Source organism: Hypanus sabinus, chromosome 14, assembly GCF_030144855.1.
Source record: "Hypanus sabinus isolate sHypSab1 chromosome 14, sHypSab1.hap1, whole genome shotgun sequence".
NCBI lineage: Eukaryota > Metazoa > Chordata > Chondrichthyes > Myliobatiformes > Dasyatidae > Hypanus > Hypanus sabinus.
The window spans coordinates 70664201-70690975 of NC_082719.1; the positions used below are offsets into that span (position 1 = coordinate 70664201).

The 26775-nt window shown below is 40.2% G+C and overlaps 1 protein-coding gene across 1 annotated transcript; it reads right to left on the reverse strand.

Moving 5' to 3' along the window:
- Positions 1-4436: 4436 nt before the first annotated feature.
- Positions 4437-14783, reverse strand: LOC132404858 (granzyme K-like). The gene is made up of 5 exons (XM_059989419.1): positions 14650-14783; positions 14435-14579; positions 10639-10774; positions 7544-7819; positions 4437-5620 (listed from the first exon to the last, which is right to left on the reverse strand). The coding sequence occupies exons 1-5, from the start codon at positions 14711-14713 to the stop codon at positions 5402-5404; spliced, it is 840 nt and encodes a 279-aa protein (XP_059845402.1). The 5' UTR covers positions 14714-14783; the 3' UTR covers positions 4437-5401.
- Between the last annotated feature and the right edge of the window lie 11992 nt (positions 14784-26775).

The window sequence follows — 26775 nt, forward strand, 5'->3', positions numbered from 1 at the left end:
TGCAGACCATCAGGTCCCGGGGACTTATCAGCCTTCAGACTCAACAGTCTATCCAACATCGTTTCTTGCCTAATATAAATTTCCTTCAGTTCATCCTTTACCCTAGTTCCTTTGGCCACTATTACATCTGGGAGATTGTTTGTGTCTTCCCTAGTGAAGACAGATCCAAAGTACCTGTTCAACTCATCTGCCATTTCCTTGTTTCCCATAATAAATTCACCCGTTTCTGTCTTCAATGGCCCAATTTTGGTCTTAACTATTTTTTTGCTATTCACATACCTAAAGAAGCTTTTACTATCCTCCTTTATATTCTTGGCTAGTTTATCTTCGTACCTCATTTTTTCTTGGCGTATTGCCTTTTTTGTTGTCTTCTGTTGCTCTTTAAAAGCTTCCCAGTCCTTCGGTTTCCTGCTCATCTTTGCTATGTTATACTTCTTCTCTTTTATTTTTATACTGCCCTTTACTTCCCTCATCAGCCACAGCTGCCCCTTCCTCCCCTTAGGATCTTTCTTCCTCTTTGGAATGAACCGATCCTGCACCTTCTGCATTATTCCCAGAAACACCTGCCATTGTTGTTCCACTGTCTTCCCTGCTACGGTATTATTCCATTGAACTTTGGCCAGCTCCTCCCTCATAGCTCCATAGTCCCCTTTGTTCAACTGTAATACTGACACATCCAATTTTCCCCTCTCCTTCTCAAATTGTAGGTTAAAACATATCATATTATGGTCACTACCTCCTAATGGTTCCTTTACCTCAAGGTCCCTGATCAAATCCGGTTCATTGTACAACGCAATCTAGAATTGCCTTCTCCCTGGTAGGCTCCAGTACAAGCTGTTCTAAGAATCCATCTTGGAGGCACTTCACAAACTCCCTTTCTTGGGGTCCAGTACCATTCTGATTCTCCCAGTCTACCTGCATGTTGAAATCCCCCATGACAACTGTATCATTACCTTTGCAACATGCCAATTTTATCTCTTCATTCAACTTACACCCTACATCCAGACTGTTGTTTGGGGGCCTGTAGATAACTCCCATTAAGGTCTTTCTACCCTTAGAATTTCTCAGTTCTATCCATACTGACTCTACATCCCCTGATTCTATGTCCCCCCCTCGCAAGAGACTGAATATCATTCCTCACCAACAGAGACACTCCACCCCCTCTGCCAGTCAGTCTGTCCTTTCGATAAGATGTATATCCTTGAGTATTCATTTCTCAGGCCCTGTCCGCTTGAAGCCATGTCTCTGTTATTCCCACACATCGTACTTGCCAATTTCCAACTGAGCATCAAGCTCATCTACTTTATTCCTTATACTTCGTGCATTCATATATAATACTTTTAATTTGTTACTTCCCTCTCTTTTCATATCAATTCTTATTTCACTTGGCCATACTGTATGATCTCTTCTTGAGCTTTCTACTCCATTGATTCTGTTGTCCTTTTTAATTTTTCTTATTTTTACTTTCCCTTTAACTCCATCCTTATATTTCCAGTTCATCCCCTCCCCCCCACTACTTAGTTTAAACACATCCGTGTTGCAGTGGCAAACCTGTCTGCCAGAATGCTGGTCCCCCGTCTATTAAGGTGCAACCCTAATATAAATTTTTGTACAATTGTACAATTCATCCCTACCCCAAAACAGATCCCATTGGTCCAAGAATGTAAATCCTTGCTTCCTGCACCAGATCCTCAGCCACACATTCAGATCCATTATCTCCCTGTTCCTGCCCTCTTCAGCACGAGGAACTGGAAGCAAACCAGAGATAACCACCCTAGATGTCCTGCTTTTCAGCCTTCTTCTGAGTTCTCTGAAGTCTCGCTGCAGAATGTCCTTCCTCTTCTTCCCGATGTCATTTGTGCTGACATGCACTACCACTTCCGGCTGTTCACCTTCACCCTTGAGGATTCCCTGCAATCGGTCCATGATGTCCTGGATCCTAGCACCAGGGAGGCAACACACCATCCTTAAATCTCGCCACAGAAACCCCTTTCCGTACCTCTTACCATGGAGTCCCCTACTACCATGGCTCTTCCTGATGTCTGACTCCTCGGCTCTGCTTCTGCACTGATTTTCAGCTCACAGACCTGTCCGTTTCTCAGACTGGCAGTATCTTCTGTCCTGACAGCTTCCAAGAGGGTGAACCTGTTTACGAGAGGTACATCCCCTGGGGCCTCCTGTACTTCAAGCATCCTTTCCTTCCTCATCATCGCCCACTTTCTCTCTTCCGGTATCCTCGGTGTAACGACCTCCCTGTAGGTCCTGTCCAGAAAACTCTCGTTTTTGTGGATAAACCTGAGGTCATCCAGTTCTTTCTTCAGTGCTGCAAAATGCTCCTTCAGAAGCTGAATCTGGACACACTTTCCACAGCTGTTGCAGCCGGGGGCACCGTCAGTGTCCCTGACCTCCCACATCATGCACGTAACACACTGAATCAGCTTAGCGGTCATGTCTTCACCCTCTCCAATTGTGCCTGGCGTAGTCTCCTCCCTCAGCCTCCTCGCCGAAGACTCTCGAGCCAAAGACTAGCACCTTTCGCACCAGGCACTTCCCTCGACCATATATATTCAATATATATAATTGATTTACTTGTTTATTTATTATTATGTTTTATTTTATTTATTATTATTTTTTTTCTCTCTCTGCTAGATTATGTATTGCATTGAACTGCTGCTGCTAAGTTAACAAATTTCATGTCACATGCCAGTGATAATAAACATGATTCTGATTCTGAATTGGTGACCACTGGAAAATCCTGCTTTTTGTGGTGGACAAAGCATAGGAACTTGTTGAAGCGATTCCCCCAATCTACGTTAGGTCCCATCAATTCAGGAGGCAGCTCCAGGAGCACCAGATAGAGTGGATGGCCCTGAGAAGGTTGCAGGTGAAGGGCAGTCTGTGGCTCAGAATACCGGTGAGGGAGGAGGTGCAGTACTTCTCCCTCTTGCAGGAGTAAGTGTCAGGAGGGAGATCAGTGACCAAGGACAAGGGAATCACGCAGAGAGAACAGTCGCTGTGAAAAGCAGAGCGTAGTGGGGAGGGAGAAGGGAAAGATGTAGTTAGTGGTAGGAGTCCATTGCAGATGGTTTCTTACTTCATCCTACTTGCCCCCACCCACCCATCTTCCCACTCCGACATTTCACATATCACCTGCAGCTTGTACTCCTCCTCCCCCGCCTTCTTCTTCTCAAGTCTTTCCCCTTCCTTTTCAACCCTGTTAAAGGGTCTGAGCCTGAAATGTTGACTGCTCATTCGTCTCCCTTGATGCTATTCGCCTCAATATGTACCTACCAATTGTAGAAGCTAGGAGATTATGATGAAGATCCAACATATTCACCAATGGTGGTACAAGTAACTGGAAGATAATACTATACAACTATTAGAATTTAATAGCAACATTACAGTTCCACCTCTTCACTGAAGCAGGTCATTGGCAATTTCCCACTTTGCTGCACAAGACCCTGCAAAGACTGGTTGATTAAAATGGAAATTACCAGAGCACTCTGAGCTGTCTTGGAAGCTAGCCGTGGAATTTGAAGATTTTCATGACAAAGAGTGAAAGCTTTCATTCTGTCAAATCTGCCTATCAGTCACAAAGTGAGGAGGAAAAACTGTGACAGGGCAATGACAATCTCCCATTTTGCAAAGGACTCTCAGCTGTCTTCTTGAAAGCTGAATTGTTTTCACTTTCATTTCCTGAATTACTCATTTTTACACTTTATACTCTTACAGAGTATTCTTCTGAGACCCTCATGCACAGGTAAGGTTCTCTCCTATTACAAAGAGGGAGGGTGTGCTTCAAAATGACAAAGAAAATGGTCTACACTATGAGCTTCTCAGCAGGTCACTTTGTAGAACTTGTAATGTGATGATGGCTTCTAACTCATGTTAAGTAGAGTTAATCATGAAAAAAAATGGCAAATCTTTCAAAATGCCCTTTTTTCCACCTGTTAATGTATTATAATTGATTTATTTCTACAATAATCCAAGTCAACAATTTAGGTTAAGTAGATGGAAGATTCATGTTTTCCCTTTACCTCATTTACAACAACGCAAAATGGTTTTGGTTGTATGCAGAGTTGGTTGTAAGCAGTGGCAATTTATTTTGAGGGCAAAGCCTCAATTTGAAACACAGTGAGTTCAACTGTGTTTATTCATTTTGAATTTGAGTTAAAATAACACTTAATAAATCAAAAACCCCCACATGCTGGAATTCTGAGATCGAAACAAAATGTGCTGCATACATGCATTGCTCAGGCATTTACTATGAAAGGAAAACAAGAGTTAATGTTTCGGGTTGAAGATCTTTGCAGAACACGGAAACAGAAAGAGAGAAAGCAAGCTAATTTTAAGTTGTAGAGTGTGTGAGGAAGGGATAAGTAAGATAAGGGAATCTCAAATGTAATGAAAAGTGCACACAACACCCAATATTTTAATCAATGAATTTCATTGCTCTTTATTTCTGGTAAATTCAGTTGCAGTTTAAAGTTGTGAAGGCAATAACAATAGATCATTTAGCAAGATTTGTCTTTCTGTACAAGCTGTGTTGCAAAGATTATGAGTAGCCTTGACATGTATCAAATGCAGAATTATATTAAAAACAATATCATGTTATGTGACGCGTGGTGAGCATCTTAATTTGTACAAAGCATAGGCTTATAAATTTAGACATTTGCCAATCAGTTTTCAGGCTCTGAACCACTGACATTTTCCCCATTAATGGAGGGTTCTGTGTGAAAGTAAAATAAAATAGAAACAGGAATAGGCAATTTGGCCCTCCTGCTTTATCTGTTTTTCAATAAAATTGTGACTGATCGACCTCAACAGCTCTTTCTTGCACTGCTAACCACATTATTCCCCTAATTCCCCAATATTCTGTATATTTGTCTAGTAATCATGGAATTGTATGACATACAAATGGGTCTTTTTAACCAACCTCATCCAATTAGACCTGTATCCCTCTGTCCCTTTCCTTTCCAAGTGCCTGTCCAAAGTCCTAATGTACGTTGCAATTGCATCTGCTATTACATACCATCTCCTCTGACAACTTGTTCTAAATGTTCACCACCCTCTGTGTGAAAAGAAACCTCACCTTTGAGATCTCTTTTAAATTTCTCCTTCTCATTTGCCTTTTAGTTTGAGACCTCACTGTCCTTAGAAAAAGGCCCTAACCACCTATCCTATTTACATTTGTCATAACTTTGGTATACTCTTTGATCAGATTTGATGCTAATTCACTTTCCCATGCATCACTGAAAGATGATTGGTCGAATTGAGCCTGAACACTGGTACTGGGTGCCTGAACTTATACATCAATACCTTATGCAAATTTAAGATTTTAACCTTGCTTCATTTAGGTTAATCATAATTTCTTGAATGTACAGATTGTTACTTCCCCAACCTAGTAGTCTGTAGTCTCTGATAATTTTTGCTCAATTGAAGTGTTGTTGGTTTTGGATTTGATTTTTTCCTTTATCCACTTGGTGTATATCTTTGATAAACGTGTATAAATGCCGGGCTTGTCCTTGTGTTCACATCCCTTTTCAAAGATAGCAATGCCAGTTAATGACTCCACTTTCAGAAATGAGCTTTTACATATTAATGGTCCACCTGCATCTCCCTGTGAAAAACAAGGTAATATGTTAGGTATCATGGCAGATAGCAACACCGTGACAAAGAAGGCAAACTCCTTAAATATAGGAACTTCTTGCTTATCTGTTGTGGGTTTATTCAAACCATTGCTCTGAGCGGATGTTATATGCAATTTGCCTTTGACGCCATAGGGACACACGAAAGAACAACAGAATACAAAGTCTCTCACCATCAACATTCTGATTGTGTCACTATTGAACAAAAACTTACATGAACCAATTGCAAGGTCAGAAATTGGCTCATCTGCTGACTGACTATTCCTCACCCACTCTTCCTTCCCCCCACCTCCCATATCCCTACTACCCCCTCCCCCAGCTTTTTCTTCATCTGCAAGGCACAAATCAGAAGTGCGGCCAAAATCTTTCTCGTTGTCTGGTTTACTGGAGTTGACTTAAGAAGTCAGTATCATCCAGGAAAAGCAACCAGGTGATTTGCTACTTATCTGCCATCCTAAACATTCAGTCACTCTACCAGCAGCATGCTGTAGTTATGGTCTCCACTATTTATAAAGTGCACTGGAGCTAGTCACTAAGCTACTCTAACAGCACCTTTCAAACCCCCGGTATCTACCAGTAGGAAGATTGAGAGGAACAGTGTACAATGTTTCAGGAGATATTTAAAATTTCATGCCTGATTTTCCTTTCCCATTCTTGCGGGTTGATACGTCAAAATAAATATGCTTTAGTCTCATTCATTTGCAGACCAAACATTTAAATATGACTTGTTGATAGTGAGCTCATTGCTGATGATGAGTTCTAACAAAATCTGTGATACTTCATTTTATTAATACTTTATTAATAGTAGTATTATTACTTTTGAATAGGTTAAAATGCATTGAAGTGATAAGTCCAAATGTTATTGTGTTAGCTGTTTGAAAATCCAGATTAGCAACCTCAAAATAGAATTAGATTGCAAATAGGCTTCATGTGGTCGAGAAATCATTTTAATTTTGTAACTGTTGAAAGAATTAGAAAGAGCCAAGGTGAGCTGAGATATTTAATTAGGTTCTGTGTACAGAATTAGAGGATAAGTCTGAATAAATGAAAACTGGAACCAACTCTTACATATCTTGTGAAAATTTATTTTACTGCCAAATGCGATTCCTTTTCTCTTCAAACCACGTCTCAACAAATAGCCGAGATTAATTAGCTTGCAAAGTTATCTCATTCTCTCTTTTTCATATCAGTTATTCTATTAGGGGAAATCATATTTTCAGATTTGGTTTTACTTCTTTGAACTTCATCCCTCAAATGCAGCCCAATATGTGCTCCTCAGTATAAACTGAGAAGTTGAATCTACATTGAAATCATCAACATTTCCCTAATGGTTTCAGATAGTACCATGAAAATATTATCTGCAGGTATCAAATGGTAGAAACGTAAAAGGATATACTTTTAATCATTTAGCTATTTTAGGATGTAAAATTAACTTGTTTTAGAATCTTTTATCTTTAAACAAAACCGTTAAGAAGAAAAGGCCTAGAATAGAGCATAATCTGTATAAGGAATAGGACCAGGAAGCTGCCTAAATTTTTAATTCTAAGTTTTGTGTAAGGTCGATTTATGCAAATGATAATAAATAATATCTTGCTTCCCTACACGTGAGTGGTTTAATTGCTCTTTGGCAAAAATCTCTAGTGGGAAAAAAAATCATCCTGTCGTGAAACCAGCTTTTAGTTCACTTTTTAACTTTCATCAAAGCCCAAGCATAGTTCAGTGTTAAGAAACAAATCTTTAAATCTGGTACCAAGTCCTGGAAGCCATTCTCCAGTCCATGAGAAATATTGAGAGCAGCTGATGGTAAAGGAAGTGACAGGACTGAACAACTATATTACTCTTGTTTTATCAATTATAGGAATAACTTGCATTTATCTCAAAAATTTTTAACTTACTCTGCACATTTTAGCTTGATTGTCAGGTTTACCAGCAGCACACAGCATATCATCGTTTATGACTGGAGACTCGTTGTAATACTTTCGACTGTTGCAGGTTTTCCGGTCTATGATGATTACAGTTGTTTCTTGCAAAATATCTGGGAGATCCTCATCATTTTCAGCAGTCTGACCCCATCCTAAGACCTTGCATTTTGTTCCAGGTTTGGTATCTCTGGGTGATCTTGGCAATGACAAGGTCTTTGCAAACCTATTCAATTTTACAGCTTTATCCAGCTGGACCAAAAGGAAGACACATGGCATTAAGTGGAAAATCATTATGACAGGGAGTCTATGTAAAATATAAATAGTTATTTGTTTATTTATTTATTTATTCGCCCTTTTGAGTTCCAAGTCACATCAAGGAATGACACTTACTGCTCATCCCTAGCTCCCTCTGAGAAGCTGATGATCCAGCATCCTTTCTGAGCCTTTGCAATCTTTCTGGTCAAAGTATCAAAGGTGATTTCCAGCATTTATGAAGCGTGAAAATGAAGGAACAGCCCTTCATTATCACGCTTTCTAAATGCTGGAATTCACCAAGAAGCCCTTGTCCTTCTTGTGGGTAAATTTCACATGTTTGAGAGGTCTTGTTGCAATAATCCAGGTAAGACACTGCAAGGCATTTTGTAGATAGTAAACTGCCGGCAGAAGGAATGAATGTTCAATATGGTTAATGGAATGCATGTTGGAGCTGCAAATGGAGAGTAATATATAATACTCTTGACTTGCGCATTGTGGATGGTAGAGAGGCCCTGGGGTATCTAGAGGCTGGATAACTACTTGCCATAGGATATCCGGACCCTAGCCTGTTCTTGTATTCACAATGCTAATGTGACCAGTCAAGTTTCTAAATTTGATAGAGAGCAATTCAACAATGGTAATGTCCTTCATTGAAAATCATCTCAATGAGAATGGTTAGATGCTCTCTTGTTGGAGATGATTATTGTCTAACACTTTTGTACGTTGATGTCGGCCCATGATGAATTGTCGTATACGCCTTTGGAATGTAGGCATAGACTGCTTCATTTAATTAAAAATTGCAAATGGATTAAACATTAGCAAACATCCTATTTTATCTGGAACGCAATCTGAGATGGTGGATTTAGTATCTGAGTTCTCTGTTTGAAGGCGCTGTCAATTCAGAGGATCTGTCCTGGGTCTAGCACATAAGTGCCTTAATGAAGAAAGCATAGTTTTAGAAGTTTGCAAAGAATTCGGCATGTCATCTAAAACTTTGACAATCATCTACAGATGTGTGGCAGAAATGGACCATTCCATCACAGGTGAAGCCCTCCCCACCACTGCACACATCTACAAGGAGCACTGTGGCAGGAAAGCAGCATCCATCATCAAGGAACCCCACCATCTAGGTCATGCTCTCATCTCACTGCTGCCATCAGGAAGAAGGTACAGGAACTTCAGCACTCACACTACCAGGTTCAGGAACAGATATTACCTCTCAACCAACAGGCTCTTGAACCAGAGGGGTAACTTTGCTCAGTCCATCATTGAACTGTTCCCACAACATATGGGCTCACTTTCAATGACTCTTCATCGAATGCTCTTGATATTTACTGCTTATTTATTTCTCATTATTATTTCTTTCTTTGCACAGTTTTGTCTTTTGCACATTGGTTTTTGTCCATCCTGATGGGGGTGGTCTGTCATTGATTTTATTGTGTTTTGTGTACTTACATTGATTGCTCACAAGAAAATTAATTTCAGGGTTGTATATGATGACATATATGTACTATGATAATAAACCACTTTGAACTTTGATGCATTGGACAACCTAATTCAAATTCAGTTCCATGAATACAATTACTTATTATAGTGATTCCTCTGGTGGTTTGTATAAATAAGGTTGCAATTGAAATAACATTTACTGATGAACTGTTAATCATATTGCTCTAATGCAACAATTATCTTTTTTCAAGCAACACTACATGTATCACATTGAAGGACTAAATTCAATAGTAAAAAAGGCATGAGGCAGGGGCAATGGAGTTGACCAGACATTTGAGCCAAGTTGCCTTTTTGACATTGTATGAAACTGTGATCAATTCCATTTTGCATAATAGCTTTATGTTTTAGAAAATATTCAATTTTCTCTGATAATTCTGTAGTTGATCAGTTAATCAAGTTTACCTCATGCGTTTGTATGAAAACCCAAATAATATGTTTGTTTCATTGATAAGTTGGAGACTTTTTTATTTAATGTTAAAGATAAGCTATGTATTTTTACTTAGAAACACAGGAGACAGCAGATGTTGGAATGAGGAGCCACAAAGTCTGACCTACTTGACCTGCTGAGTTCCTCCAGCTCTTTGTGTGTGTTGCTCAGTGGGTCAAGCAGCAGGTGGGGAGGAAAGGAACTGTCAATGTTTCACAACAAAGCCCTGCATCAAGACTCAGAGTGGAGAGGGGAGCTGGACAGTACAATGAAGGGCAAGTGGTGAGACAGAAGCTTGAGGTGACTAGGAGGGGTGAAAGATGATGGTTGAGCTAGGTGGTGGGTTGAGGGGGGGGTGGATACCGAGTTGAGATACAATGGTAAGTGGCGGATAAATGGAGAACAATAAAGAGAAAACAATTGAGAGGCAGATGGAGTGAGATGGAGGGAGGGAAGTATGAAGTTTGTAGAGACTTGTTGGAGGGGTGAAAAGCAGAAACTTAGAGGGCTACCAATGCATAGATCTGATGAGAAAGGGAGCCGACAATGAGAGATATTAGGGGAGAGGTGATTGGCATTTGTAGCCAGAACCACATGGGGGAGTGAACCTATGGGTGAACTGTGTGTGTAGATAGTGGGTGGAACATGGTGCGGGGGGGGGGGTGCATGGTGGGGTGGGGAGGGAGCCTCAGTGGGCAGGGACAAAACTGGGTAATGGTGGGGTGAGGGGTTTGGGATGGGGAAGGAAGGGTTCAAATATGGGACAACTGGAGGAGGATCAGAAGTGGGCGAGCAGAAAACCCCAATTCCATTTTTATTTAGACTGTAAATACTATATTGTTTTAAGTATACACAATCATTCATATTGATTTCTTCATACCTTGAGGAGAGCCAAATTATTCCATTCATTCTTCTTGTTGTATTTCTTATGTATTATTGTCTCAATGGATCTAAATTTATTATCTTTCTTTGCATCCTTTAAGGAACGTGTTCCAATAACCACTGTGAGTCCATTCCTTGGACAAAGAAGACAAGCAAAGTTGAAACATTAAATCCTTAAAGAGCCTCTCAGAATACATGTTGCATTGATGTTTCCTCAGCTTGGAGAGAAAAAACCTTGTGAGAGCCAAAGCTCAAAATAAATGCACTATTTTTTGGAACTGTAATGAGGATACATTTCTCACTCAAAGTGTTGCAGAGTAAGTTATTAGTGTCACAGTAGGAGGCCTTTTGGCCCTTTATGTCTATGTTGGCAAAAAAAAAATGGAAGTGCTTTGGTCGATTTCACTCTTTACTTCTCAGTCCGTAACTTTGTAGGTTTTGGCTTTTGATGGGCTGGTTCAGGAACTTTTTAAATACACTGAAGTTTTCGCTCTTAACCAACTGATCAAGGGAATGAATTCTAGCCCCATGGGGAAAATATAATTCCCCTTTGATTTTTATGCCAGCTAACTTAAACTGCTGATTATCAACATCCTTTTAAAGGTAAATAGATCCTTCCTGTTCATACTATTCAGCCTTCTCATACTCTTGTACAGTTAACTAGTGGTTTCCCATAACAACACTTTACCAGTCCTGGCAGTATCTTGTAAGTATTCTCTGTATCCTCGCTATTGCTATCACACTTGTCCCATTATAAGGTGAACAGAATTGTTAAGAGCATACTAGATATTGCCTGACTCATGTTCCAGCATAACCACCTGTTCTTATAGTCGCACGGTGGCCAATAAAAGCAAGTGGTTCAGACAACCTCTTAACAATTTATCTATCTATCCCATTATCTTCAGAAATCTGTTGGCAATGCACTCTCTAAATCTCTATATTTCTTGGTATCCCATTTTCCTTAACTACCTCAAATCTAGTATCTTACACTTATGCAAACTGATTTTAACTTGGACAATTATTACCTTGCTCCCACCACCCCTTCCTCTGCCCCAAACCCTTTGCAGATGCATTTCATTGATCCTTCTGAATTCCTCCAGCAGGCTGTTTGCTGTTCTATTCATTACAGTTGTGTTCTTCTAACCAAACCACTAACATTTCCCAGCAGCTTGGAAATCCATTCAATTAGATAGCTGTTTTTGGTATTTGTGACAAACCTTTAATCAAGGACTTTTCACTTCATGTATAATGTATAAGCAACTCTGAGCTGAACATAACAAAACCCTACAGTGCTTCAATTACAAACAAAATTCCATTTGTTTTTATTTGTTGGTAAATCCAAATTCTCATACAGCTCGCTACTTTCTCTTTGATCCAATGGACTTTTACTTTCCTGATCAAGTCACAACATTGGATTCATCAACAGACGTGTGAAAATCCATACAGTCTATCAAATGTTCTACCTTTATTGACTTACCTTGTAACCCTCTTAAAATTTTCCCATTAACAGTTTTCAATTCCATTAACAGTCTATGCTGATTGTATTCAACATACCTCAGCAATAAGTTCAAATTTGTTTTCTGATGATGGTCAGCTTCTTATCAATGGCAGTGTACCTTTTTCTCCTCTTCCGATCAATGATAATACGTTAGCTCTCTCCTATTCTTTTACACGAAGTATGTGACCAGGACAATTAGAATATGATACAGCCTGTGTTATTTTTTCCCTTACTCATTTTGATAGCTGAGGGTACATATTATCTGTGGTTAGAGATCTGCCCACCTTCTTGGACGCTGGACACTATAATTTTTATTTCAATGGTTATTATTTTTAAATCACATATAATCTTCAAAAATTTCAATGTCTGGGTTACTCTCCATTTTTCTTGAATATAGAAACAAAGTATTCATATAGAACTAAACGCATGCCTTCATCTTCCACATACTAGTTGCCATTTGAATATCCAATAGAATTTATTCTTTCCTTGGCTACCTTCTTTCATTACGTACATTTATAAAACAAAATGTTGATTTTTTTAGTATTTTGAACGCCTGCTCTTTGTCTTCTCAGTTTCCTAGTTACTTTCACCCAGGCACCTCAAAGCTAACTACAACGTAAGCTTTTGCTAATGTTATAAATTTCCTTTACTTGAATTCATCAGTATTAATGGAAGTTTTGATTGAGGACATCTCCATTTTCTTTTATTAAGAAATACTTGGCCTGAGCCTTAGCATCTCTTCCCTTAATTCCTCTCTTTGCTCTGGCAGCAATTTACTTAGAGAAGCTTTTCCAGTCCATTAGTGATAAATCTAATCTCAGCCCACTAATTTAGCTGAACAGCAATTTTTAAAATTCCTGTTTCTTCATCTTTTCCTTAACAATGCAAAATCTAGATTACAATTCATGTCAGGAAAATTGTCTCTCTCACTAGCTCCCCAAGTCTAAATCCACCAGTACCCCAATTCTACTTGTGCTTACAGTGTACTGAAGGATGTAAGTAATAAAGTCAATTCAAGTCAATTTCAAGTTTTAAGAATGTGGATTGTGGCACACCGCACATACACAATCTGAGCTTTTCTCATCCAGATCCAAACTCAATACAGTATTGAGAACAAAATCGATAAAACTTAAGGCTGAAACAGACTACTCTTATTTTATATCCTCATATGTTTTAACTATATTAGCTAAGTTACGGTTTGAAGGTAAAATCATTTTTGTTTTTACATTCATTTCTCTTTTGCATCATTAATTTTTTTGGGATCACAAAGATAATTGCTGTTCCTAGGGATGTTAACATATATCTGAAATAACACAGAACTCAGTGCAAATTTTGGCAAGGAGTAACTAATATTTACTTACTTAACAGCTGTCTGAAATACACATTTTAGAAGACTGGCATGCCGTGCTTCACATCAATAGCACTTAATCATCATCTGTAGCTGAAGGGAGGCATTCTTACACCTAGGTCAAACCCTGCTTAGTATCCTGTGTTCAAAATTCTAAACTAACTAAGGTGTTGCCTTTCAGAGAAATTAAACAGAGCCACCATCAGCTTTCTCAGGGGAAAGAGGGCAAAGATGTGACAACCAGGTTGGTGGATTGGAGGTTGAGAAGGACAGTAGGTTTAAATTTCTGAGCATTAACACTTTGGATGGCTTGTCGTGGGCCCAACACAGAAGCAATCACATGTATTTTACAGAAGGTTAAGGAGATTCAGCATTTTACAAAACACTCCAGCAAACGTCTACAGATGAACTATTAAATACATCCTGACTAGTTGCATCATGGTCTGGTACAGCAATCTGAATGCGCAGGAATGCAAGAAGCTGCAGAAAGTAGTAAACTCAACCCAATACATTGTGGGCTTATCTGACTCCATCACAAGTACCTACATGGAGCTCTGCCTCAAGAGGGCAGCATCTATTGGCCCATGTCTTCTTCTTGTAGCTACAATTGGGCAGCTGTTACAGAAGTCTGAAGTCCCACACCACTGGGTTCAAGAACAGCTGCTCACTTCAACCGTTTGGGTTTTGAACCAGCTTGCACAGCCCCAATCATTACCTCTGTATACAAACTCTATGACCTCTTTGACTACTTTGCACTGCAATGGTCTTTGTACTGCTTTTGAAGATTGAAAAGAACAAGCTATTCAAGTATGATTCTGAAAATTCTCTTCAAACCAATTTGAAAATACCAGGTGGAAAAGGGAAATGGATTTTCCATGCAGTAAATTTACGACTCATTAATTTCAGAACGACCAGAAATTGATCAAAAATAAATAATTTACTACTTACGCTACACAGTTTGCTGTAGTCAAGACCCATTGCTTATCTATTAAAACTCCTCCACAAATGTGTCCATTTGCATTTTGGATAGATGCCATGTAAGTTCCTGTCCCACGTTTAGCATCATGTCCTCCGACGATTTTCACACAAGTACCTGCAATAAATATTGATATTAATATTGTTTCAAATTTCTGTGAAGCTAAAATCACCATTTATATACTCACCATTGTGAACTGCCAAAGCACCGATTATTGAAGTGATGAAAACGGCTTGAAGCTTATTAATCATTTTAACAGCACTATGTAAAACCAGTCCTAATTTGTGCTACTTAGAGGGGGATGTGTGATTAACAACTGGTAGAACGACGTACAGGAGCAAGGCTTTTGAGTAGCTAACATTTTAACAGCTTTGTCATAACACATTTTGCCACAACCAATACATTTCAAATTTACACCCACAGTGTGAGAAGAGTACATTATACCTAGATGTGGGAAAGAAAATGCCTTGCTCGGAAGAAACATTAAAAATAAGATAGAAGTATAACTTTGAATACAAAGGAGCTACAATACATCAAATTAGAATAATTTTAATCACACACTATTTACTTTGTCAGTCACTTAAAACAAACGTTGAAACACCAACCATAAATTAGCATTTTAACTCTTCAGAAAATCACAAAAAGAAAAATACAGCCTTGCCACAAAAAATTTCAAACCCCTCCAGCATCTTGATGGACTGCCATGATGACATGACCCAGTTACTTCTGCTGAAATTGGAGAAGTTAATGTTTATTACTAATATTAACTGAATCAGGTTTAACAAATCAGAGGATATGATAAGATGTCAGGAATAATAAAAAATACTTGAATGAAGTATTAGTCTAAAGTCTCATCTGCCTCTTCAAGTGGTTGTTATTGTTTCAGAAGGGCAATTAAAGGAATACAGTAAAATGGGGCTTATTTTGGTTAGCATTTGGTCCCCAAGCTAACACTGCTGATTTAGTCATTAATTTCATTTGCTGTTTGTGAGATTCGGCTGTGAAAAACTAAAATTACATAATGGTAACTGCTGTGGTTAGGAAGGCAAATGTTATGTTAACTTTTACCATGAGAGGTTTTGAGTACAGAAGTAAGGAGAATTTTACTGTAATTGTATGGGGTCTTGCTGAGAACACACCTGGGATTTTGTGTGCAGTTTGGATCTCCTTACTGCAGAGGGGATGAACTTGCCATTGAGGGAGTACAGCAAAGATACAATAGTCTGGTTCTAGGGATGGCAGGTTTCCTTATGAGGAAGGATTATGGAGATTAGGCCTGTATTCCCTCAAATTTACAAGAATATGTGAGAAACCCATTAAAATTTGTCCAACTTTAAACAACTAACCAAATTAAACAGAAGTAAAGTAATCTGTATTGGGGGCCACAATCTCAAAATTAGGGGTGACTCTTTGGAGTTGATGAGGAAAGATGTCTTCACTCAGAGGACTTTGAATGGTTTCTCCACCCTGGAGGACTGTGGAGGCTTTGACATAGAGGTAATTCAAATTACATAGAACATATAGAAATTTCAGCACATTGCAGGACCCTCGGCCCATAATGTTGTGCCGACCATGTAAGAGACTGCCTAGAATTGCCCTAGTGCATAGCCCTCTATTTTGCTAAGCTGCATGTACCTCTCTTAGAGGCTCTTAAAAGACCCTATTGTATCCACCTCCACCACCTCTGCTGGCAGTGCATTCCATGCACCCACCACTCTCTGTGTGGAAAAACTTACCTCTGACATCCCCCCGTACCTATTTCTAAGTACCTCAAAACTATGCCCTCTTGTGTTAGCCACTTTAGTCCTGGGAAAAAGCCTCTGGCTATCCACACGATCAATGCCTCTGATCATCTTATACACCTCTATCAGATCACCTCTCATCCTCCATCACTCCAAGGAGAAAGGCCAAGTACACTCAACCTATTCTCATAAGGTGTGCCCTCAATCCTTGTAAATCTCCTTTCCACTCTATCCAAATTAGTGAGGTGATCAGAACTGAACACAGGACTTCCAGTGGAATCTGACCAGGGTCTTGTATAGGTAACAATTAGAGAAGGATTTCAGTATACTAGGGAGATGAAGCAATGCAGGGATGGATGGGGAAGGTTATGCTGTGGTAGAAGATAAACCTTTTCAGGTAATTTACTTCCTCTGCATCAGAAGTGACCATCTAATGGATTCAGTCATTCTTCTCCAATTGTTAGACATTTATTACCTTTAATTTCCAAGCTTTTACATTCCCTTTTATTCTCTTTCTTAGCTGTGCTTATTTAGAACATAGAAAATCTACAGCACAATACAGGCCCTTCGGCCCACAAAGCTGTAGATAATATATCCTTACCTTAAAGCTACCTAGGCTTACCTATAGCCCTCTATTTTTCTAAGCTCCATGTATCCATCCAGGAGTCTCTTAAAAGACCCTATTGTTTCTGCCTCCAGCACCGTCGCCTGAAGCCCATTCCACACACTCACCACTCTCTGCGTAAAAGAAACTTACCCCTGACAACTCCTCTGTACCTACTTCCAAGTGCCTTAAAACTATGCCCCTCGTGCTAGCTATTTCAGCCTTGGGGAAAAGCCTCTGACAGCCTACATGATCAATGCCTCTCGTTATCTTGTACACCCCTATCAGGTCACCTCTCATCTTCTGTTACTTCAAGGAGAAAAGGCCGAGTTCACTCAACTGATTCTTGTAAGGCGTGCTCCCCAATCCAGGTGACATCCTTGTAGATCTCCTCTGCACCCTTTCTATGGTTTCCACATCCGTCCTGTAGTGAGGCGACCAGAATTGTGCACAGTACTCCAAGTGAGGTCTGACCAGGGTTCCATATAGTCCTCTTGGCTCTTAAACTCAATCCCACGATTGATGAAGGCCAATGCACCGTATGCCTTCTTAACCACAGAGTCAACCTGTGTAGCAGCCTTGAGTGTCCTGTGGACTTGGACCCCATGATCCCTCTGATCCTCCACACTGCCAAGAGACTTACCATTAATGCTATATTCTGCCATCATATTTGACCTACCAAAATGAACCACCTCACACTTATCTGGGTTGAACTACACCTGCCACTTCTCAGCTCAGTTTTGCATCCTATCAATGTCCCGATGTAACCTCTGACAGCCCTCCACACTATCCAACACCACCAAACTTTGTGTCATCATCAAATTTACTAACCCATTCCTCCACTTCCTCATCAAGGTCATTTATAAAAATCACAAAGAGTAGGGGTCCCAGAACAGATCCCTGAGGCACACCACTGGTCACCAGCCTCCATGCAGAATATGACCCATCTACAACTACTTTTTGCCTTCTGTGGGCAAGCCAGTTCTGGATCCACAAAGCAATGACCCCCTTGGATCCCATGCCTCCTTACTTTCTCAATAAGCCTTGCATGGGGTACCTTATCAAATGCCTTGCTGAAATTCATAAACACTACATGTACAGCTCTATCTTCATCAATGTATTTAGTCACATCCTCAAAAAATTCTATCAGGCTCATAAAGTATGACCTGCCTTTGACAAAGCCATGCTGACTATTCCTAATCCTCTCCAAATGCTCATAAATCCTGCCTCTCAGGATCTTCTCCATCAACTTACCAAGCACTGAAGTAAGAGTCACTGGTCTATAATTTCTTGGACTATTCCTACTCCCTTTCTTGAATAAAGGAACAACATCCACAACCCTCCAGTCCTCCGGAACCTCTCCCTTCCCCACTGTTGATGCAAAGATCATCGCCAGAGGCTCAGCAATCTTCTCCCTCATTTCCCAAAGTAGCCTGGGTACATCCTGTCCGGTCCCAGTGACTTATCCAACTTGATGCTTTTCAAAACATCCAGCACATCCTCTTCCTTAACACCTACATGCTCCAGTTTTTCAGTTCGCTGCAAGTCATCCCTTCAATCGCCAGGATCCTTTTCCATAGTGAATACTGAAGCAAAGTATTCATTAAGTACTTCTGCCATCTCCTCCCGTTCCATACATACTTTTCCACTGTCACACTTGATTGGTCCTATTCTAGAAACATAGAAACATAGAAAACCTACAGCACAATACAGACCATTCGGCCCACAAAGTTGTGCCGAACATGTCCCTACCTTAGAAATTACTTGTCTTACCTATAGCCCTCTACTCTCTCAAATCTTATCCTCTTGCTCTTCACATACTTGTAGAATGCCTTGGGGTTTAATCCTGTCCGCCAAATTGTCCCGGGCCATCAGAGGGGCAAAGTGTGCACACGCCCAGCGAATCCACAGCCACTTCCAGGACTGCAGCAACATGTAGGGCATGTGGAAGGGCATCCAGGACATCACCAACTACAAAACAACATCACCTGATTGTGCAGGTGATGCCTCCCTCCCAGATGTGCTGATCAACTTCTCCGTTCGTTTTGAGGTGGAAAGTGACGTGGCAGCGAGGAAGTCCACCCCTCCTACAAATGGCCAGGTGCTGTGTCTCACTGTGGCCGATGTGAGAAGAACCCTGTGCAGGTTTAACCCACGGAAGGCTGCTGGTCCAGACAATGTTCCTGGCAGACTGCTTAGAGGATGTGCAGACCAGCTGGCAGATGCTCTCACTGATATCTTCAACATCTCCCTGAGGAGCATTGTCATTCAAACGTGCTTCAAGGCTACCACCATCGTCCCAGTGCTGAAGAAGTCTTCAGTGACCTGCCTCAATGACTACTGTCCCGTTGCACTTACATCCATCATCATGAAGTGTATAGAGAGGATCGTCTTGTAGCACATCAAGACCCTGCTGCACCCCTCATTGGACCCCGTGCAGTTTGCGTACTGTCCCAACCGTTCAACAGACGATGCCATTGCCATCACCCTCCACCTGGCCCTCACCTACCTTGACAAAAAAGACACGTACATTCAAATGCTGTTCATAGACTTCAGCTCAGCATTCAACACAATCGTTCCTCAGAAACTGATTGGAAAGCTGAGCCTACTGGGTCTGAACACCTCTCTCTGCAACTGGATCTTAGACTTCCTGACTGGGAGACCTCAGTCAGTCCGGATCGGGAGCAGCATCTCCAACACCATCACACTGAGCACAGGGGCCCCCCAGAGCTATGTGCTCAGTCCACTGCTGTTCACTCTGCTGACCCACAATGGTGCTGCAACATACAGCTCAAACCACATCATCAAGTTTGCCAATGACACGACTGTGGTGGGTCTCATCAGCAACAGTGACGAGTCAGCATACAGAGAAGAGGTGCAGCGGCTAACGGACTGGTGCAGAATCAACAACCTGTCTCTGAACGTGAACAAAACAAAAGAGATGGTTGTTGACTTCAGGAGGGCACGGAGCAACCACTCCCCGCTGAACATCGACCACTTCTCGGTAGAGATCGTTAAGAACACGAAATTTCTTGGTTTTCACCTGGCAGAGAATCTCACCTGGTCCACCAACGCCAGCTATATAGCAAAGAAAGCCCAGAAGCATCGCTACTTTCTGCGAAGGCTAAGGAAAGTCCATCTCCCACCCCCCATCCTCATCACATTCTACAGGGGTTGTATTGAGAGCATCCTGAGCAGCTGCATCACAGCCTGGTTCAGAAGTTGCACCATTTTGGATCGCAAGACACCGCAGTGGATAGTGAGGTCAGCTGAGAAGATCATCGGGGTCTCTCTTCCCACCATCATGGACATTTACACTACACGCTGCATCTGCAAAGCAAACAGCATTATGAAGGACCCCACGCACCCCTCATACAAACTCTTCTCCCTCCTGACATCTGGGAAAAGGCACCAAAGCATTTGGGCTCTCACGACCAGACTATCTAACAGTTTCTTCCCCCAAGCCATCAGACTCCTCAATACCCAGAGTCTGGACTGACACCAACTTATTGCCCTCTACTGTGCCTTTTGTCTTGTTTATTATTTATTGTAATACCTGCACTGTTTTGTGCACTTTATGCAGTCCTGGGTGGGTCTGTAGTCTAGTGTAGTTTTTTTCTGTGTTGTTTTTACATTGTTCAGAGTAGTTTTTATACTGTTTCATGTTGCGCCATGGTCCTGAAAAACATCTCATTTTTACTGTGTACTGTACCAGCAGTTATGGTCAAAATGACAATTAAAAAGTGACTTGACTTGACTTGACTTCAATGGCCCATTCTGGCTCTCCTAATTTCATTCTTAAGCTCCTTCCTGCTAGCCTTATAATCTTCTGGATCTCTATCATTACCAAGTTTTCTTGAACATTTTATAATCTCTTCTTTTCTTCTTGACTAGATTTACAACAGCCTTAGTAACCATGATTCCTGTATGTTACCATCCTTTCCATGTTTCATTGGAACGTATCTACGCAGAAACCCACGAAAATATCCCCGAACATCTGCCACATTTCTTCCATATGTTTCCCTGAGAAGATCTGTTTCCAATTTATGCTTCCAAGTTCCTGCTTGATAGCCTTATAATTCCCCTTACTCCAATTAAACATTTCCCTAACTTGTCTGTTCCTATCTAGAATATATATATATATATATATATATATATAATTATATAAATATATAAATATAGAATTGTGATCACTATCTCCAAAATGCTCTCCCACTGAGAGATCTGACACCTGACCAGGTTCATTTCCCAATACCAGATCAAGGACAGCCTCTCCTTGTGTAGGCTTATCTACATATTGTGTCAGGAAACCTTCCTGAACACACCTGACAAACTCTACCCCATCTAAACCCCTCACTCTAGGGAAATGCCAATCAGTATTGGGAAAATTAAAATCTCCCACAACAACAACCCTGTTATTATTACTCCTTTCCAGAATCTGTCTCTCTATCTGCTCCTTGTTTCTTTTGGGTGGTCTATAAAAAACACCCAGTTGAATTATTGACCCTTTCCTATTCCTAACTTCCAGCCACAGAGACTCTATCAACAACCCCTCCATGATTTTCTCCTTTCCTGCAGCCTTGACACTATCTCTGATCAACAGTGCCATGCCCCCACCTCTTTTGCCTCCCTCCCTGTCCTTTCTGAAACATCTAAAGCCTGGCACTTGAAGTAACCATTCCTGTCCCTGCACCATCCAAGTGTCTGTAATGGTCGCAACATCATAGCTCCAAGTGCTGATCCATGCTCTAAGCTCATCCACTTTATTCATAATACTCCTCACATTAAAATAGAAACATCTCAAACCATTGTTCTGAGTGCATCCCATCTCTATCACTTGCCTATCCTCCCCTTCGCATTGGTTCCAAGCTTTCTCTATTTCACTGCTTAACAATAGGGCCTCTGCCTATCTGAGATTTCCCCTTGCTTTGTCCATCCCTCTACCACAATGAGCCATTTGGGCCTGTGAACTTGTGTTTGTTAATTGTTGTCTTATCTAGAGTTGTTAAGTCCTTGTGCTTTCTGTTTAATCTTGACAAGTATATTTTGATTGGCATGGGTTTTCCATATACTGTGATTATTTAAAGTGGACTCCCAATTACTGGATAGAGCAGGCTTGGTGAGTGATGTGGGAAGGGCAGGGCAATTGTTTTGATGTTCACTTAGTGGTGGTTTCCTTAACTTTTGGTTGGGCAGTTTGTTTAATTTTACATATTTTATTAATTTATTTTCTTCCTCTTTATTCAGCCTAGCAGTTTGAAAGGGTTAGTTTGTAGCCTATGGCTGCAAACGGGGAGGGGGGGGGTAGTTGAGAATGAAGGAGGAGGGTGGGAGACTGTGGAATACTCCAGAAGTAAGGGTAGCCAAAAAAGAGGTGCATCAAGTGAAAGACCCGATACGGGACAACAAAATTGAGGAAAATGGGTGACTTGGAGGAATTTGTAGTTCTGTATAAAATTAAAGGTCAGGAGGAAGGTGAAGGAGGATTTAGAGCCCTTAATCCTTTGAAGGTGGCAACAGCATTAGAGAACCAAATAGGTAAAGGATTCCAGGCCAAGATTTTGTATAATGGATTGCTGAAAATTTGTTGCTAAGATGTTGGCCAATATAGCAGTGCTAAAACGGTGGGAAAATTGGTTGTTAAAGTGGAGTGTATTACTCTGAAAGAAAGGGAGGGAGTTAGGGGGGTGGTGTATGGTATGACTGAAAAGGTCAAGCGATTGAAGCCAAGCGATTAAAATCAAGAGGAGGAGGTGATTGGGATTCTCCTGTCCTACTGGTTTTTGCAGGTGATGTTCTTCTAACTAGAGTCTATCTTGGGAGCATGTCTTATCAAGTTAGGGAATATATTAGACCTCCCTTGCGCTGTTATAATTGCCAGAGATTTGGACTCATTGCTGGTTCGTGACGAGGTAAAAGAAGATATGTGAAATGTAGAGAGGATCATGATATTAAAGCTTGTAAGGCAACAGCACCTAAATGCAGTAACTGTGGAGGGGACCATGTAGTGGCATTCAGAGTATTTTATTTTATTTTGAGTATATTGAGTATTTTATTAAGGCAAAGCAGATTCAGGTTGTTAGTAACCAACAAAAAAAAATCATAAGCTGAGGCAGTAAAGAAAGTTGATAGAAAGCAAAGGATAAGTAAAGAAAAGATTGGAATGATGGGGAGTCAGCACATTCTGCGTTCTCCAACTATGGTTCCTTCAGACATGTTGTTGATTACTAAAGAGTTTTTTTTTGGTGTTTGTTGTTGATGTACTGGTTGGGGCTAAAACTGCAACCAAGAGGTCGGATATGATAAAAGTAGTTGTTGGAGCAGCAGAGAGATTCCTTGATATGAAACAGGTTTTACTGGAAAAATTACATGAGTATATGACAGACAAACAATCACTGAACACTTCTCAGTTGGCAGGGTCAGAGAGTGTGGGGGAGCTTTAGGTGGATGAAGAGGCCAATAATTAGCATTTGGATGTTTTTAATATTACAATGGAATGCAAGAAGTTTAATTGCAAATGGTCAAGAATTAAAAAGATTTTTGGAACTTTTAAGGATAAGCCTGATTTGATCTGTATAGTTGACGCCTCATTTAGATTTTGTGATCCCTGGGTATGATAGTTTGAGAGCTAATAGAATGGGTAAATCTGGTGGAGGGTGTGCAACTTTCATGAAAACAGGACTTCAGTTTAGAAGACTTGATTTTAAATCTAACCTTGAATTTGTGGCTGTGGAAGTTTGGAGCTTTCATGGTCAAACAACTTTAACTAACTTCTATAATCCATGAAATATGATGATGTTATCAGATTTTGATGAAATTATGAATAAGGCAAGATCCCCAGTAATCTGGGTTGAAGATTTCAATGCCCATAATCCTATATGGGGTAGTGAAAGTAAAGATAGTAATGGAGTGGTAGTAGAGGAGTTTCTAGATAAATACAACATGGTACTTCTAAATGACGGAAGGCCTACAAGATTTAATATTGTAAAGAATACTTGTAGTCACTTAGACTTATCAATCACTTCCTTAAACTTAGCCAAGGTTGGGGAATGGGATGTTATGGACAGATAAGCACTAGGAAGTGATCACTATCCTATATTATGTAGATTTGGTAGAAATTTGATAGTAGAAGTTGAGGAGAGGGCTGCTAGGTATAATTTTTCATTGGCCCATTGGGATGAGTACCAGGAGAGAGCTGTGGATATAACAGAAGAGATTGATAGCGAGGGCTCCATAGAGGATTGGAATGAATCCCTCAGTTTTATAATTCATAAAGTTGCTCCGTTGACTATACTGCTATGGAATGTTCCTAAGGTTCAAGTCTTAGTACCGTGGTGGAATAAAAATTATGATATAGCAGTAAGAAACAGAAATAGAGCTTACAGGAAATTAAGAAAGTACCCATTGTGGGATAATGTTATGGAGTATAAAAAGGAAAGAGCAGTAGCAAGGATAGTAATTAAAAATGCAAAGAGGGATAGTTGGAGAAGATTTTATGGACCCCTGGGCCCTGAGACACCTATAAAGTGGCTATGGATGATCATTCACAGAATGTCAGGGATATATAGAACACCATCTATCCCAGCTTTGCTGGAAGGAGATATTGAAACGGTAACCAACAAGGAAAAGGCTGATATGTTTCTAGAGGATCCAAGCGTTACACAGTTCTGGAGAGCCAGGTGATTTGAGAAAGGAAATTGGACAGGAGTTTGGATGATAATAGCTCCATAAATTTGCTCTTCTCCCTTCAAGAATTGCAGGAAGCTGTCCAATAAGGTTCAACACTTCTGGAGGGATGGACTGTGTTATGAATTACTTAAGCATTTAGATGACTCTGTATTAATAGAAATGCCTGCTTTGTTTAATTCAGTGTGGAAAGAAAGAAAATTACCAGTAGAATGGAAGCATGTGGTGGTAGTTCCAGTTTTAAAGCCAGGTAAAGATGCATCTAGTCCTAGTTTGTATCAGCCTATTGCTTTAACATCAGTGCTTTGTAAAACTATGGAATGAATGGTCACCAACAGACTAGTTTACATTTTAGAAAATAAGGGACAGTTTGCGGCCTTTCAAAGTGGTTTTAGAACTGGAAGGTCAACAATGGAATCTGTTGCCCTTTTAGATCATGATATTAAAAAAGTGTTTCAAAATAGAGAAGTAATGGTAAGCGTATTTCCAGATACTGTATTGAAAGAGCATATGACTTACTATGGAAAGATGGTTTATTAATTAAACTCTATGATGCAGAAATTAGAGGTAGAATATTTAATTGGATCAAAGATTTTCTTAAGGAAAGGACAATTCAAGTAAGAATAGGCGGAACAAGCTCCAAGTCAGTTAAAATAGGTAATGGTACCACTCAAGGAAATGTCATTAGTCCAGTTCTTTTTAATGTCATGATAAACAATATCTTTGATCAGGTAGGGACAGGATTTAGCAAATCATTATTTGCAGGCAATGGTACAATCTGGAAAAGAGGAAGAAACATCAAGTATATATTAAAGCAGGTACAAAAGGCTTTACGATCAGTTGACAACTGGGCAAGTAAATGGGGTTTCAGGATTTCTGCTTCTAAGTCCAAATATATGATTTTTGGCTTTAGAAGAAAGATTCCTGATTGCAAATTGTGTCTATATGATTCTCCATTAGAAAAAGTCAAGGTATTCCAGTTTTTAGGTGTCTGGTTTGATGAAAGACTTACTTGGAGGGTTCATATAGATAAAACAATTGGAAAGTGTGAGAAAGTTTTAAATGTTATGAGAAGTACTGCTGGATGTGATTGGGGATCAGGGCAGGAAACAATGTACTTAATATATCTAGGTATGATTAGATCAGTTATTAATTATGGTTGTATTGCTTACGGTTCTGTTGCTACGGCAGTGCTTGGAAAATTAGGCACTGTGCAGTCCAAAGCACTTAGACTCTGTTGTGGAGCTTTTAGAGCAACATCAGTCCCTGCATTATGCGTGGAGATGGGAGAAGCACCTCTACATTTAAGACGAGTTGAGTTGGGCTGCAGTATTGGGCAAAACTAAATGGCTTCAATCACAGCTGTCCATCATAATGTCTTTTGCAGGAGACATCGGAGCGCCAAAGTAAAATTAAAAGATATCCATTTTTAGACTTGGTTAATATCTGGGCTGTGAAATTGAAACTGATTGAGGAAGACATAGCTGACCAAATTTGCTTGCCACCCATTCCCTTTTGGCTTTTACCAGAACCAGAAGTAGACCTATTCCTCCTTTATCAGCTTCAAGGAAGCAGAGCAATTTCAACAGCATCGATCGTAAATAAATATTTAAATAATAAATGGGGATCATATCTGAAGATTTTTACAGATGACTCAGTGGACCCAGAGAGCAGTAAGGCAGGATTTGGGATGTACGTGTCTCAACTTGGAGTTGAGATTGGTCACTGGGTTTCAGGTGGTGTTTCTGTCTTTGCAACAGAATTATTAGCAAACATCTGGGCCTTATGGTGAATAGAAGACTCTCAACCATGCAGGGCTATCATCTGTTCGGATTCTGCTGCTGCCTTAGTGGCTATAAAAGGGAATAAATCAAAAGTTCGTCCTGACACAGTTATTGAGATTCTCTTAGTTTTGTTTAGAGTAGGGAAGATGGGTTGTTAAGTCAGATTTACATGGATACCTGGGCATGCTGGGGTGGGGTGGAGGGAAATAAAATTGTGGATGGCATTGCAAAGTCTTCCTTACAGACTGGACAAGTAGGAATCTACCCCTGGGCAGAGCAGAATTGAGAAGTAGGATTAAAAAAGGATATAGAGAAGAAGTGGCAGGAGGATTGGAAAAATGAAATAAAGGGAAGGCATTTCTTTTCTAGTCACCCTCTAGTTAAAAATGTCTCAGACTGTTACTCTTTAAATCATAGACATATAGTGAAATTAACAAGACTTGGGTTGGGGCATTGTGAGCTAAACTATTATTTAAAGATAATAGGAAAACATCCTA

Coding starts and splice junctions, on each gene's coding strand:
- LOC132404858 (XM_059989419.1), bottom strand. CDS start 14,713: ATGATTAATAAGCTTCAAGCCGTTTTCATCACTTCAATAATCGGTGCT. Junction 7,820..10,638: donor ATAATTTGGCTCTCCTCAAG/GTATGAAGAAAT, acceptor CTTTTGGTCCAG/CTGGATAAAGCTGTAAAATT. Junction 5,621..7,543: donor ATCAAGCTAAAATGTGCAGA/GTAAGTTAAAAA, acceptor TGTTTTTCACAG/GGAGATGCAGGTGGACCATT.